Raw genomic sequence first — 16,311 nt, forward strand, 5'->3', positions numbered from 1 at the left:
CTTCTGAGCTGTCATAAGTCACAGGAAGCTGGCTGAGGGCAGGAAGTAGGACAAACTAAATCCCCTTGCGGCTCTTCTGAGCTGTTCGTCTGAGCCGGGCAGCTCAGGGCACCGTACCCCCCCGCCACACCTTGGTACGGCCCGAGGCGCGCCGTGGGCGATGGGCTGAGCCGGGCGAAGCCAGGCACAACGGCCTCCCCTCGCCCCCCCCCCCCCGCGGTTTGGTACGGCCCGAGGCGGCGCGGTGCACGCCGGGAGTGGGGGGGCCGGGCCATGGCGCTGAGCAAGTGCATGCACGCGCGGAACCGGTACCGGGACAGACCGCCCGACTTCGCGTACCTGGCGGGGAAGTACCCGGCGTTCCGGCAGCACGTGCGCTGCTCCCTCGCCGGCAGGGTCAGGTGAGGGGCCGGGATGTGTCTGTGTGGGTGTCTGGGCTCTCTCTGCGGGTGTCTGCGTGTGCCCGCGGGGGTCTGCGTGTGCCTGCGGGGTCTGTGTGTGTCTGTGTCTGCGTGTGTCTGTGGATCTGCTGGAAGTTCAGTAGAGCAGAAAGGAAGCAGTCTAGGAGGTTCCTGGAGTGCGTGGAAGACAACTTCCTTGCACAGCTGGTGAATGAACCAACAAGGGAGGGTGCCCTCCTGGACCTGCTGTTTGTGAACAGAGAAGGCCTTGTGGGGGATGTGGCAGTAGGTGGACGCCTAGGACAAAGTGATCATGAGATGATAGGGTTTTCTGTTCCAGGTGAAGTGAAGAGGGTTGTTAGTAGGACAGTAGCATTAAATTTCCAGAGGGCAGACTGTGAACTCTTCAGAAGGCTGGTTGGCAAAGTCTCATGGGAGACAGTACTTAAGGGCAAGGGAGCCCATGAGGGCTGGGAGCTCTTCAAAAAGGAAATCGTAGCAGCTCAGGAGAAAGCCATCCCCATGTTCTGGAAAAAAAGCCAGCAGGGGAGAAAGCCAGCTTGGTTGAACAGAGAGATCTTGAGTGATATCAAGAAGAAGAGAAATGTTTATGGGCTCTGGAAGAGGGGACAGGCCTCTTGGGTGGACTACAGGAGGGAAGTGAGATTGTGCAGATTAAAAATCAGAAGGGCTAAGGCTCAGCTAGAAATCAGATTGGCAAAGTCTATGAAAGATAACAAAAAATCTTTCTATAAATATATAAATAATAAAAGGAGGACTAGGGAGACCATACAGTCCCTATTGGACGCAGAACGAACAACAGTGACAGGGGATGAGGAAGAGGCTGAGGTACTTAATGCCTTCTTTGCCTCAGTCTTTAATTGTAAAGAAAGTCGTTCCGTCTGTGTACAAACCCAGGAGTTAGAGGAGCAGAATGAGGTTCCCATGATCCAAGAGGAGGTGGTCAGAGCCTTGCTTGCCCGACTAGACACCTACAAGTCTATGGGGCGGATGGGATTCACCCAAGGGTATTGAAGGAGCTGGCGGATGTGCTGGCCAAACCCCTTTCCATCATCTTCCAACAGTCCGGGAAGACTGGGGAAGTTCCACTGGACTGGAGGCTGGCTGATGTTGTGCCCATCTACAAGAAGGGTCGCAGGGAGGACCCAGGGAACTATAGGCCCGTCAGTCTGACCTCAGTGCCAGGGAAAGTCATGGAGCAGGTGATCTTGAGTGTTATCATGAAGCACATGCAAGAGAACCGGGTGATCAGGCCCAGTCAACGTGGGTTCACAAAAGGCAGGTCTTGCCAAACTAACCTGATCGCCTTCTATGACAAAGTGACTCGGCTGCTGGTTGACTGAAAGGCTGTGGATGTGGTCCTCCTGGACTTCAGTAAAGCCTTTGACACAGTTTCTCACAGCATTCTGCTTGAGAAACTGTCAGCCTCTGGCCTGGACAGGCGCACAGTCTCCTGGGTGGAAAACTGGTTGGCTGGCCGGGCCCAGAGAGTGGTGGGAAATGGTGTGAAATCCAGCTGGAGGCCAGTGACAAGTGGGGTTCCCCAGGGCTCAGTGCTGGGTCCAGCCCTGTTCAATGTCTTCATCAATGACCTGGATGAAGGCATCGAGTGCACCCTTAGCAAGTTTGCGGACGACGCTAAGCTGGGTGGACGTGTGGATCTGCTGGAGGGTAGGGAGGCTCTGCAAAGGGATCTGAACAGGCTGGACCGCTGGGCAGAGTCCAACGGCATGAGGTTTAACAAGGCCAAATGCCGGGTCCTGCACTTGGGGCACAACAACCCTGTGCAGTGCTACAGACTAGGAGAAGTCTGTCTAGAAAGCTGCCTGGAGGAGAGGGACCTGGGGGTGTTGGTTGACAGCGACTGAGCATGAGCCAGCAGTGTGCCCAGGTGGCCAAGAAGGCCAATGGCATCTTGGCTTGTATCAGAAACGGTGTGACCAGCAGGTCCCAAGAGGTTATTCTCCCTCTGTACTCGGCACTGGTGAGACCGCTCCTTGAATCCTGTGTTCAGTTCTGGGCCCCTCACCACAAGAAGGATGTTGAGGCTCTGGAGCGAGTCCCTCTGGAGAGCAACAAAGCTGGTGAGGGGGCTGGAGAACAGGCCTTATGAGGATCGGCTGAGGGAGTTGGGGTTGTTCAGCCTGGAGAAGAGGAGGCTGAGGGGAGACCTTATTGCTCTCTACAACTACCTGAAAGGAGGTTGTAGAGAGGAGGGTGCTGGCCTCTTCTCCCAAGTGACAGGGGACAGGACAAGAGGGAATGGCCTCAAGCTCCACCAGGGGAGGTTCAGGCTTGACATTAGGAAAATATTCTTCACAGAAAGGGTCATTGGGCAGTGGCAGAGGCTTCCCAGGGAGGTGGTTGATTCACCTTCCCTGGAGGTGTTTAAGGGATGGGTGGATGAGGTGCTAAGGGGCATGGTTTAGTGATTGATAGGAATGGTTGGACTCGATGATCCAGTGGGTCTCTTCCAACCTGGTTATTCTATGATTCTATGATCTGTGTGTGTGTCTGCGCGTCTGTGTGTGTGTCTGCGCGTCTGTGTGTGTGTCTGCGCGTCTGTGTGTGTCTGTGTGTGTCTGCGTCTGTGTGTGTGTCTGCACCTGTGTGTCTGCGTCTGTGTGTGTCTGTCTGGGTGGTCTCTGTGTCTGGGGGTCTGTGTGTGTGTGTGATCTCTGCGTTTGTGCGTGAAAGTGTGACTGTCTGACAGTGCCTGTGTGCCTGTCTGTGTGTGACAGGGACTGTGAGCCTGTGTGCCTGTGGATGTGACTGTGCATACATATGTATCTGCGTGTGTGTCTCTGGCTCTGTCTGTCTGTGACTGCTTCTGTGTGAATCTGTGTGTGTATGTGTGCACATATATATTTGCGTGAGTGCGTGTGACTGTGTCTGCGTGCATGTATGTATCTGTGTGTGCATGAGTGCGGCTTTGCGTGACTGTGTCTGTGACAGAGTGTGTGTCTCTGCGTGACCGTGTGTCTACACAGTCTGCAACTGTGTCTCTGTGCAATTTGTGTGTCTGTCTGCAACTGTGTGTATCTGTGACCGTATCTGTTAGCTACTGTGAGTATGTGTGTCTGTTAGTTACTCTGTGTGTGTCTGTGCATGCATATGTAACTGCATGTGCATGTATGCCTGTGTGTCATTGTGTCACTGTGTGTCTGCGTGGTGCTGTGTGTCTCTCTGTCTGTGTGTCTCTCTGTCTGTGTGTCCAACCCCGGGCTGTGGTGACCGAGGGGGCACAGTCTCCCCTAACTGCTGCTTCTACCTTTCAGCCTGAATTTCAAGGACCCTGAGGCGGTGAGAGCTCTGACGTGCACCCTCCTGAAGGAGGATTTTGGGCTTACGATTGACATCCCTGTGGAAAGGCTTATTCCCACTGTTCCCCTGAGGCTGAACTACATCCACTGGGTGGAGGACCTCATTGGTCACCAGGATGCTGACAAGCAAGTCCTCAGGCGAGGCATTGACATAGGTACTTGGAAAGGCAAAATGTTCAATTTGAATCACAGAATCGTAGAACGTCCTGAGTTGGAAGGGACACGCAGGGACTGTCAAGTCCAACTCCTGTCCCTGCACAGGACAACCCCAGCCTTCACATCATGTTTCTGAGGGCATTTTCCAAGTGCTTCTTGAGTGTTGCCAGGCTTGATGCCATGACTGCTTCCCTGGGGAACTGTTCCAGTGTTCCACCACCCTCTGAGAAACTTTTCCTAATATGCCACCTAAACCTCTACTGGCACATTTTCTTGCTGTTCCCTTGGGTTGTTTCATTGGTCACAATTTGTTATTTACTGTCAGTAAAACCAGCTGATAAAATTTGTCACGCATCCGTAGAGAAATGTGAAGTTTGGGAAACAAAAAATTAGAACTGTACTCATCATAGTGAAACAGACAGTCTGACCCCACTGGTATTTAACGTGCTTCTTGGTGTGTCGAATTTCTCTGCACAAACACCAGAATGGCCACAGCAGGCAATTATTTGGCTTTTTGTGGCCTTGAACACTTAAGAGTGTAGCTTTATGTGGGATACCAAAATTACACTGCTAGTAACTGAGGCAAAAATTGTTCTAAAGGAACTTAAACGATGTCATTTCTTCTCAGTCTTCTAACTACTGGATTATGTTATATTAGCAATCTACTGGTTTTACTTTTGTATGTCTGCACGAGAGAGTTAGTGAGTTGCATAGCAATATTTTTTAGTTTTCCTCTTAATAAAAAAAATCCTGTGGTTTCAGGTGTATTTGGGAGATGAATGCACCATTTCTAAACTTTGAGTGTACTCTTTTTTGTTTCAATGCAGATATTTTCATAAGCTAAATTGTAGAAGAGGCTTAATTAGAAGCCAAGACAAATACCAGCAAAGCTTCCTTTTGGTTGTCGGTGGTCAAAAGTTTCATGTGTATTGTTGAAAAAAGTGTTTTAAACTGGACTAAACATCCACAGATGGGCACCACCTGTCTTAAAGCATTGTGGCTTGTTCAGTTTCAATATCTGGATTATCAGACAATACCTAGATAAGCAGCAGATTAATGTAAACAGTTGTTCAGTAGAGGTGTGAATTTGAGCTGTACACTGGTGCACATAATTTGGTTTTTACCAGAAATAAAAAGGTAACCTCTGTAGGAACAAGGAACTGTATTCGACATACAGATAATAAAATTGGCATTTGAGTTCTAAATTGTTGGTCATTTTCTGTGAATTATTTGGAAGGCACCTGTGATGGTGCATTTGAATTTGGTTCACATCTTTTATTTTTGTCAATAGAGTCTTCTTTATGATTCCAGAGGTTTGGTTTTGAAGATTAATTAGTGCTGAGAGAAACTGGAGCTTCCTTTATAACTTATGTTTTAATGCTTGACATTAAAATGCTGAAGATACGAACTTCTTCAAAGCTTGAGTTCTGTAGTCTCAGCTACCGTGCCAGTTTTTCGCTACTGTTTTCTTGGTGTTTGCTAGCATGATTTGGTTTTTTTTAAGTAGAAACGACATATCTTTTAAGTCCTCCAACTATTGTAAAATCTTCAGTTTGAGTTTGCAGTGAACTTCCAGCTGTGAGAAAGCAGTCATCTAACAGGGACATTAAAGGAGTACTGGAAATAACTGCATGCTTTTGCTTGCTGACAGACATTAGTATTTGTGCTTCTGTAAGTCAATATAACAGTAGTCTCTCGATTTATCTCTGAACGTAAGTTTTGTAGTGGAGGGTAATATTTCCCTTTTCGTGTATCCATTCCCTTTAATCCTAAATTCGACTGACACTGGTAATTGGATGACCTAGATATGTCATAATTATGAGAAGGAATAATTTTGCACTAGCATATTTTTCTCTTTGTTGCCAAGTCTGGTGATCTTTTTAGATCTCTTAATTGGCACCCCTGTTTCTTTGGTTGTTTTGGGCACTAGGGGAAAACAGTTTGATGGAACAGAAATGTGGTTAGTTGTTTTTGGGTTTTTTTGTGATTGATGTATCTATCAATAACAGTAAAACACAGAAGAAAAGTGTATTTGTGATAGATCCTATTTTTTTTTGTAAAAAATGTGTTTTGCTTTCACTGTATAAATTAGTCACTGTCATGTAGAAAAAAAGTAGCTTAAAAAGACATCACTAATTTACTAGAAAATTTTTAGCATATTATGAAACTTTATTAAAAGTGCATCTTTGACAATGCTGTATTTTAAATTAGAAAGATAAAGTTCACTGAAGAACTTCAGAGTAGCAGATGATCGGTAATCAAGGTTTTCTTGGAATTGGCTCTTACTGTTGCAAAAAGTATATAGCAGCCACACTGTGTATAACATCACAGACTTATTTTGCCTTTCTTATGGCTTTTCACTTCTGCAGGGACAGGAGCTTCTTGCATATACCCATTACTGGGAGCTACTTTGAATGGCTGGTATTTTCTTGCAACAGAAGTGGATGATATGTGCTTCAACTATGCCAAGAAGAACGTGGAACAGAATAACTTGTCTGATCTTATAAAGGGTAAGATGTAATAAGGTATTTAGTAGCATAAAAACGTTGTGACCTCTTTCTGCCACGTTCAGTGTCATAACAGAATCTGTATTCCTGCCAAGTAACATGCTCGGTTGTTTTTACTGAAGCAGAATGCTTATAAAGGTCCGTGTATGCTTAAGCCAGAAAGTCACAGCTTGTCTGGCATGAAATGTGTGGATAGATAGCTATTCTTCCTTCTGAGAATCTGGAAGTTAAATTTCATCCTGGGATCCCTTTCTCTGTCTGTATTCTTTGTCTGTTACTGAAATAATTTTTAAAGTTTGTGCTGTTTCTGCTGCAAGGTCACCTGGTGTGCTTCCCTCATTAATTTTCATGTGTAATGTCCGTGAAAATAGTTTTTATCTTAGTGTTCCTCTATCTTAGCTCTATACTCTAGAAAGACCAAACACTGCATGTTCTCGAGTACAATTCTAGACCTCCCTATCTTAAAAAAAGAAAAAATTGTTTAGGCTGAGATTTCTTTTATCTGTGAGGAGCTTGTGGAGTGATTTACTGACACTCATGTTGATTTTTGGAAGGGCTTAAAGTGAATTTGTAGTTGCGCAGGGAATTCAGTGTAACTCAGGCAGTTCCTATTGTTTTAAACACTCATGTAGTTCTACTAGTGTGTATAAACATACAGGCTGTTTGTATGCTAATCCTTAACCTGAAGTCTTTATTTGCGTGCTGATATTTATTACTTTTTTGGTAGAAAAACAATATGTTTTTCATATTGTTTTCTAAGCACAATATGTGCTTAGAAAGCACAGTTTTAATACAACATATTGTTTCAAGAAACACTAAAATGTAAATGGCATGCTATATAAAATATAGAATTATTTATTGACCAAATTCCTTTTTTCTGCTAGTGGTTAAAGTACCACAGAAAACCCTACTAATGGATGCACTGAAAGAAGAATCTGAGATCATTTATGACTTCTGCATGTGCAACCCCCCCTTTTTTGCCAACCAGTTGGAAGCGAAGGTAAGATAACAAAATAAATCTTACACGTACTTCATTGTTCAGTGAGTAGGAGGGCAACAACAATTTAACCTTTTCCCTTGGGGGAGGTTGAGTAGAAAATTCCAACTCATGAAGCAGCATTTAAGTCTTCTCTCACCCCATCCCCTGCCCCAAAGGTGTTTTGGAAAACTTAGCTGTTACCTACAGTGCAGGTTGACCCATAGAATTTTTTCACAAGTTTTTACTGTCTTAGATAATTAGTTTGGAGAGCACATGGCTTCACATAGTAAATGTGAAATCAGGTGTTTGTTGCATAGCAGCAGTATGGAGGAATGAGCTTCTGGTATCCTGCCTGTCTCTATTTTTCGTTTCCTTAGTGATTTAGGTGGTATCATGCAGCTTAGAATAGTTCTTGCAATACCTACTGAGTACAGTCAGAAACTTAACTCTATAACGCAAAGTAGTTAAAAAAGATTTAAGTGTTGAAATTAAACACTATGGATTGTAATTGTTTAGATGCATGTAACCAACATTTCTCACATGTGCTGGAATAACAGATTTCATATTAGCAGGATGCTTCTGTGTGAGTAGTAACTCGGTTAAGTTTGGGATTGCAGGGAATTCACTCAGTTATGCTTATTTTGAATGTATCTTTGTCTATTATCCATGTTTCTGATGGGGGAAGGATAACTAGAGGTGGTGAAACTTGCTATGCACTAAAGTTTGAGGCAGGAAGCAGTGTACTAAACAGCTTAAGATTTCATTAAATGTTTATCTCGAATGTTCTTTTTTATGCAGGGAGTAAATTCTCGAAATCCACGGCGTCCCCCTCCCAGCTCTGTAAATACAGGAGGGATCACAGAAATCATGGCTGAGGGGGGAGAACTAGAATTTGTGAAAAGAATTATTCATGATAGTCTACAGCTTAAAAAGAGGTTACGGTAAGTGCTTCATCCAGTTGAAAAACACCTACCTTTTATCTGACTCTTTGGTGGAAATCACCTGAAAATGTTATTTTAAGTAAGGAAAATAGCTGTGGTCCAGTAGCATCTGTTTGGTTTGTTTTAATGATACGTAAACATCAGTAATTAGACTAGTCTCGGTTTATGTAAAATTAATTGTTCTTTAGCATCAATTACAACTCATCATTGGAGGTATTTAAACGCAGAAGGCATAAAAAGGCTATACCAGTGACACTTGTAGCTTGTGACTAAATTAGCACATGTAACTTGCTGAAGATGGTTGGTGTTTATTCTTAAGGATATCTAGGATGGGAGGATTTATGACATTGCCTAGTTAGCTGTTTCAGGTAGCAGGAAGTCAATTTTTTTTTTTTTTTGTACTTTAGAATCATAGAATGACTGAATGGTTTGGGTTGGAAGGACCCTTAAAGACCATTCAGTTCCAACCCCCTTGCCGTGGGCGGGGGCATCTCCCACCAGACCAAGCTGTTCAAGGCCCCATTGCACCTGGCCTTGAACACCTCCAGGGATGGGGCATCCACAGCTTCCCTGGGCAACCTGTGCCAGTGCCTCACCACCCTCATTGTGAAGAATTTCTTCCTAATGTCTAATGTAATCTTCCCCCTTCCAATTTAAAGCCATTCCCCCTTGTCCTGTCACTCTATGCCCTTGTAAAAAGTCCCTCTCCGGCTTTCTTGTAGCCCCTTGAAGTACTGTAAGGCTGGTCTAAAGTCTCCCCAGAGCTTTCTCTTCTCCAGACATAATGCCAACTCTTTCAGCCTGTCCTCATAGCGGAGGCCCTACAGCCCTCTGATCGTCATCATGGCCTCCTCTGGACTCACTCTTACAGTTCCATATCCTTCTTATGCTGAGGATTCCAGAACTGGACACAGTAATCCAGGTGGGATCTCGGGAGAGGGAAGTAGAAGGGGAGAATCACCTCCCTTGACCTGCTAGCCTATTTGTATATGTGAGCAATTTTAAGTCCTTGCCCACAGTTTAGATGAGTATTATTGAGGAAACTGTTCCTTGATAACTGGAAACTGAAATTTTTGCACTTCAATGTGTTATATTCACGAATGACTGTTTTGGATCCAGTCACCAAGAAAGTACGGAGGAGAGAGTTGTAGAACTTGAATAGTAACTTAAATGAAGAACAGGAGTAATGTTTGTAGGTATTGAAGATGTGGAGCTGGGTAGAAGGATAAGCTTAACTAGAAGTGGGAAAATAAATTTCTTTCCTTTTTTTCCTCTGTTGATTTCCTCATGAAATATGGGTTAGGTGATGGAAGCCTGGAATTATGAATGAGCAGAAGTGGTAGTCAGTAGGTCTGCTTTTGAGATTTAAATGCTTGTCGATAGTTGCATATCCCTTTTTTTATTCCAATTCATTCTCCAAAGAAAGAGCAGAAATTGAAAAAAAAACTACTGCGGGGGTAACATCTTCCACATAACTAAAGTCATTGTTTGAAACAGAATTACTGGCTGTTTAGGTACTGCTTCAATAATAGACTTAATGTGTTTCCTAAAAACTTGAAGATTCCCTTGTCCGGTCTGTCTTTGGGCCTTCTATTCTGATTCCTGTTGTGCTGTGTCCTAGTCTCTGTTTAAGTGTGTGTTGTTTTGGTTTTATATCTCTTATTACTCTTGCAGGTTTCTGATCCCAGTAGTTCTTTCTGGTAGTTGCTATTTTCAGTTGATTTGCATTTGTAAGTGTTTTGTAAATGCGTTCTTTGCAGATGGTACAGTTGCATGTTGGGGAAGAAATGCAGTTTGGCACCATTGAAAGAGGAACTTCGAATCCAGGGGGTGAGTTTGTATATAGTCCGTGTGTATTCTGTGCATGTTCTATACAATATGTTCTGATGCATGTGGGTAATTATTATTGAATCACTTTAGTGAGTTTTTATTTACAAGAAGAAACTGCAATTCCTTGTTAGGGAAGCACTCAAAGCAGTTGAGATTTAAGTATTTTAGGTTCAGAGATGATCAGTGGCAGATATCATCTTTATCATGTGTAGAAGCATGTCTTGGTCCGTTCTGGAAGGTACAAGGTTTCTGCTTTAAGACAGCCTTAGCAGGGCTGTTGTGGAAAAAAAAAACAAACCAAAAAAATCTAGTTCTTTCCTCTTGGCTAGCATGAAATTGAGCAATTTGGTTGATAAAAATATGTACCATTGTTTAAATAGCAGCATTTTTTGTTTGCATTCAATCCTGACACCAAGTAAAATCCAACCTTTTGCCATTATTCCCATGCAAGAAGGCTTTGCAAAGGACTTTTTTATGGCTTTCTGGAGGAAGCGTAGTCCTCTCTAATTCCCATACAAAGTAAATGATTGTGTGATCTCTCCTTGTAGATGGTGGAGAGGTGGAGGAAAGAGAATGCGTGGTGAAGTCAATTCCCAGAAAGATGAACTACAGGCTATAGGGAATCCTTAAATTCAGTGCCAAAAGCAGATGCTGAGCTAAGCACCGAAGTTCAAGTACCTAGCTTTACTCCCTATCCTTGAACTGTTGCACCTCTGTCTTAGTAAAGTGAGAGAAATCCTTGCAAACCTTGCATGGAAAAGCTGTTTTCCTTTTATTTCTTTTTTTTTTAGATTACCAGTTTAGTTTTGCTCAGGTCTGTAATCTTTGTTGTAATAGAGCTGAGGATATGCTCATTGTAACCCAGCGCAGGCTGTGTTGTTGTCAGAAGAGAAAACTTGGTCTTAGCTTGAAAGGAAAGCTGAGTCTGTGCCTGTTAATACGCCATGTATTGTGGTTCAGGTTAGGATGCAGCATTAATGTTCCAATAAGTTCACTCATTCTTCAAACTGTCTTTGCATTTGCTGTACTTACTGGATATGTTGATAGAATTGGGAAGCCAAAGGCAGGAAGTTTTGCATCGGAGACACTTTTTCTTCCTACTTTTTGAAGGTATTTCTCAAAAGCAAGATTATTTTTTAATGTACAGACCTGAGAGGCAATGCTCTGGAGCTGATACTTCAGAGTCAAGTGGGATGGTTGAAATTTATCCTTGCTAGTTTTTAGCACATTCTCTGTATCATATATAAATGTCTTAGGATCCATGCGTGGAAAGGCTAGTTAACACTAGTATTGAACCTGATTTTTATATTTTAAGGCATTGTAAGTACAGACTTGATTTTTGGGGCAGATAGAGAAGTGTTTCTGGTACATTTCTGCCATATGCAGACAAGGGAGTGGCTTGACTTCCCAGCCCTTCATTGCCTTATTCAGTGTTCCTTTGTGACAGCAATGCATTCAGTATCTGAATGGACCAGGAGCAGGTTCTGAACAAGGAGAAGAATGTGCTTTTTGCAGAATCAGAATGCAGTTATGTGCTGTATGTGTGCTGGATTGCTGCACCAAACGGGTTGTGTTGTGTGTTGCTAAATTTAGAAGCTCTGAAAGTGCACAGGTGAGAAATCTGGGCTTGGCTACCAGGTTTGACACTGACCAGCTTCATGTGACACTGACGTCTATGAGCCATATAGGAAAGAATCTCCACTTCTGTTATAAGACAATAACTCTATGCTAACTTTATAATTTGTTTAAATTTGAAAATATGTGCAATGTTGTTTATTAATAGGAAATGAAGTTTTGTATTGCTTCTTTGCGTAGGTTCCTAAAGTTACTCATACTGAATTCTGCCAGGGACGCACCATGAGATGGGCACTGGCCTGGAGTTTCTATGATGATGTACAAGTGCCTGTAAGTAGCTTAATTTTGGTTTGCTTGTGATCATCTCTGCCTGTTATTTGAGGAAGGGCCTAATGAGCTATAACTCTTGTGAATCAAACTGTTCTCCATCAGACTGGAACATTGGATGTGCTGCGCTGTAAGGACAGTGGGATTTCTTAACTGGCTTTCAGTCTGTTAGCAGTCATTACATGTGATTTGTAAATGACCTGTGCTTAAGGAGGATAAAAAAAAGGAGTCTGTACAGGAACTTTCTGTGGGTTTCAGTGAAAATGAGTTGCTTGTAGCATACTTCAAATAGCAATTTAGTAGTACTAACGGTGTACTCGTTGGGGTAGATTTTTAAGCTTCCCTCTGAGGTCTTGGTTTTAATTTACTGTGTAGGTTCTGTTGCAAATTAGATACGAACGTGTCTAACTCAGGCTTGCCTACATGAATGTAGTAGGAGATTGTTCACCTTAACTAATGTGAGCCAGTTGCTTTTTTGGATCCAGATGTACATGTACTGTAAGATAGGTATAGACAATAACCAGTCTTATAGATGATGCAAGCAAACCTTCAGTGAACTTGGAACAAAATGTGAGTATTTACACTTGACCTCTGTTCCCAAGAGCAGCCACCCTTTCTTAGCTCACAGAGTGAGTGGCTGAAAGGAATCAATGAAGATTTTTGCCTAATGTTGGCATGTAAACTCCCTCTGTCCATCAGGCTAGCATAAAGTGCACAATCCTGTTAGCTATATTTAATCTAAAACTCTTCGGAGTAAAGTGAAACTCAGCCCATGTCAATGACTGTTTGGTGTCTTACATAGTACTCTTAATCCCCTTGTCTTCTGGGTACAAAAATCATCCCACTAACACTGCATAGCTTAGTGTATTTTTTGTTTCTTTCTTCTTCTAGTCACCTCCCTCTAAAAGAAGAAAATTAGAAAAACCCCGAAAACCAATTACATTTATGGTCTTGGCTTCTACCGTCAAAGAGTTATCTGTCAAAGCTGCAGCTCTGGGCTGGGATGCTGTAGAAGCTATTGCTGTGGTTAGAGCCTGGATAGAGAAGATCCTCACTGATCTGAAGGTACAGTATTAAGTATTATGTGTTAAAACAACATCCTATGTGAAAGCATAGCTATGAGAAGGTAGTATGAAGTTCTGCTGTTTTCTGCAATAGGTTCAGCATAAACGTCTTCCTTGTGGAAAAGATGAAGTTAGCCTGTTTGTGACTGCCATTGAAAACTCGTGGATTCATTTGAGGAGAAAGAAACGAGAGAGAATAAGGCAATTACGAGAACTTCCTCGTGCTTCTGAAGATGTTCTGCAAGCAATGGAAGAGGAAAAGATGATCCAGAAGAGCACGAGCAACAATTCAAACGGTGAAAACCCCAAGACTGATGACTCTGAAACAGGGTTTGTGGCACCTGATGAGGATGTTCACTTGACTGCAGGTGATGAGCTAATGGAAGAATCTGCTGACAAAGAAGAACACAATGAGCATGTGAAGGAGGAGAAGACAGAAGCGAAGCCAGGAGAAGCATCACTTGGCAATGGTTCCAGTAATGCAAAGGAGGAACCTTGCCCTTCAGAGGAAGCTAGCAATCTAATAGCTGAAAAAGAACAAAGTCCCAAAGGAACTAGTAGTTGTTTTCTCTTTAAGTGTTTAATAAATGTGAAGAAAGAAGGAGATGATGTAGTAGTAGAAATGCACTGGGTTGAAGGACAGAACAGAGATTTGATGAACCAGCTGTGCACATACTTAAGGAACCAAATTCTTCGACTGGTTGCTAGTTAGCCCTTTCTCCTTCACCAAAGTAGGAAGCCAATCCTCAAATTTTGTAAACTATTTTAAACAGATTAAAGTTTTCAGTTAGCAAAACCTGTTTTTTCTCCTTAAAAGAAGAGAGTAAAATGGAGACAGGAGTCTCCTTTAATATCTTAAATAGCTTTGTCAGCACTGTGAGGAGTACATGAAGTGTGCTGCCTTGGACATGAAGCGATGGGAAAGTAATAGATTTTGTGCTGCAGTTGTAAAACTACATGTTAAAGTGAAATATGTCTATGCTGTGGCTGTTTTAAATAGCAGCAGTGCTTATTCTGGTCTTTTTTCTGGTGCAATAGGATTGTATATAGTTACTAAGTAGAAATCTTTACTGAAATATTTTCTTCAATATTTTTACAGTACTAATGCAAGAAATTATTAGTCTGCTGTGGGAATTGTTCTCTGCAGAGAAGTCTTCAGATAAGGATTTAACTATGCTTCTCTTCCTTTTAGTGCATTTAACCTTTGATCTACAGAGTAGCAAGATGGATACATCTTCAAAGTGTCAGTTCATTAAAGTAGTTGCTTTGTACTTTGCATTGTACTTAGGCTCTGAAACACAGAAGGGCCTGCTGCTAGCATCTGGTTTTCTAAACTTTGGTTTAACAACAAAGTAAGATTTTTTGAGCTGCTTGGTTTAAAGAGGATTTAATTATGTTGACTGTTTCATTAGTGTTCCTTAAACTAATTAAAATATAATTTTCTGAAATGACAGCAGTGTTGTTAAAGGCTTTTGCTTGCATTTAATCTTAAGAGATTGCTTTAATGACAGGAATGAGAGCACATACTCATCTTCATGGTCAAGAAATTCCTCATGCAGGACAAAGATGGGTACAGATGCCTTAGGTTTATTGGAAGGGTCTGTTGCTTCCACACCTGACTGCCTAGTCCCTTTTTGCACCATCTGTTTTCCCAGTGTTCCTGGGCTGATGATCTGTTCCTGTGAGAAGAGAGGCTGAGGGACAGTGGGTCTTCGGTATGTCTGTGTGTTTGAGATTGAGCTGTACCATTTCACATGAATTTAGCCTCCCAAGCTGAGATCCATGTGTCTGTAGAGGACACAGAGAGAAGGTTTTTCTGAGAGTGGAGTGCGTGCCTGTGTTGCCCAAAATAAAAGAGGCACTCCTGATGGACAGAAGGGAGTGCTAACTGTCTATGATACTGGAACCACTTTGAATGTTCAGTTTTGGTTGTCTAGATTTTTGGAAAGATGAGTACGTTTTCTTATATTGAAATTAAAAATGTCTTAGAAAAGCCTTTATTTCCCCCCCATATCATTAACTGTTGTGTATTGTGCTATTTAGCACTTCTTCTGCAGGGGGTGGACAGACTTGTGGTTTTTGGGTATTGCAGAATGTTCATGGAACTGCTAAAAATATTTATGTCCCTGGGGAGAGGTGAAACTCCACTCTTTTGACTAGACATAAGGAAGAATGAGTAGACATAAGGAAGAATTTCTTCATGCTGAGAGCGATGAGGCACTGGCACAGGTTTCCCAGGGAAGGTGTTCAAGCCCAGGCTGGATGGGGCCTTGGGCAGCCTGGTCTTGTGGGAAGTGTCCCTGCCCATGGCAGGGGGTGGAACTAGATGATCTTTAAGGTCCCTTCCAACCCAAACTATTCTATGATTTTATGATTCTTTCAGAATCTGAAGAGGTTATTTTGGCTAGCTGAGCTGTCAAAAATGGAAAGCAAAGCTCTTTGTCTTTTGTGCTGTTCCCTGCTTATCATATGAGTGTCTCTGCAAGGATAAAGCAGATCTTCAAGGTAAGCTTGTGGCATGCTTGTTAGGCTGAGGCAGCCTGTGTTATGTTGTTTCATTAATTATCTATGTCTTTCACCATGGCGTGAACAGTGCGCTCTCCTGAGTGCTACTTAAACAAAGCCAGATGTTTTTACAAAGAAAACCCCTAGTGTGTGATTTGAATCACTGTTTTAGAAGTTAAAATGTCATCTTGGCATTTTATTTAAAACAAAGGTTTTGAGAAAGGTGAGCATGGCACTTGGAGAGCTAACCCTGCATTGGGAAAGAATAGCAGTTAAAAACTATGATTGGTGTATAATTTCAGAAGTAGCAATCACAGAATCATTGAGGTTGTAGAAGACCTCAAAGATCATCCAGTTCAACCATCACCCCCACACCACTGTGCCCACTAAACCATGTCCCTAATTGCCATGTTACTTTTTGAACCCCTCTACGGGTGGAAACTCTACCACTTCCCTGGGCAGCCTCTGCCTGTGCTTCACCACTCTTGGTAAATAATTTTTTCCTGATAACCAATGTAAACTTCCTCTGGCACAACTTGAGGCTGTTTCCCCTTATACTATCGCTTGTTACTTGGGAGAACATGAACATGCTATAGACATGAAAATGATACAGACAACGAGATCCAGTGCACCAGCAAAAGACAGCGAGCTGAGTGGTGCAGTTGCCACACCAGAAGGATGG

General features: G+C 42.8%; 1 protein-coding gene across 1 annotated transcript; it reads left to right on the forward strand.

Moving 5' to 3' along the window:
- The first annotated feature begins 266 nt into the window (after positions 1 to 266).
- On the forward strand, positions 267 to 14,577 carry METTL16 (methyltransferase 16, RNA N6-adenosine). The gene is made up of 9 exons (XM_069866804.1): positions 267 to 401; positions 3,701 to 3,900; positions 6,271 to 6,411; positions 7,293 to 7,408; positions 8,186 to 8,328; positions 10,089 to 10,158; positions 11,974 to 12,063; positions 12,952 to 13,125; positions 13,219 to 14,577. Exons 1-9 carry the CDS (start codon positions 274 to 276, stop codon positions 13,834 to 13,836), a joined length of 1,680 nt encoding a protein of 559 aa, XP_069722905.1. The 5' UTR covers positions 267 to 273; the 3' UTR covers positions 13,837 to 14,577.
- Positions 14,578 to 16,311: the final 1,734 nt, after the last annotated feature.

This window comes from Phaenicophaeus curvirostris, chromosome 1 (genome assembly GCF_032191515.1).
Source record: "Phaenicophaeus curvirostris isolate KB17595 chromosome 1, BPBGC_Pcur_1.0, whole genome shotgun sequence".
NCBI lineage: Eukaryota > Metazoa > Chordata > Aves > Cuculiformes > Cuculidae > Phaenicophaeus > Phaenicophaeus curvirostris.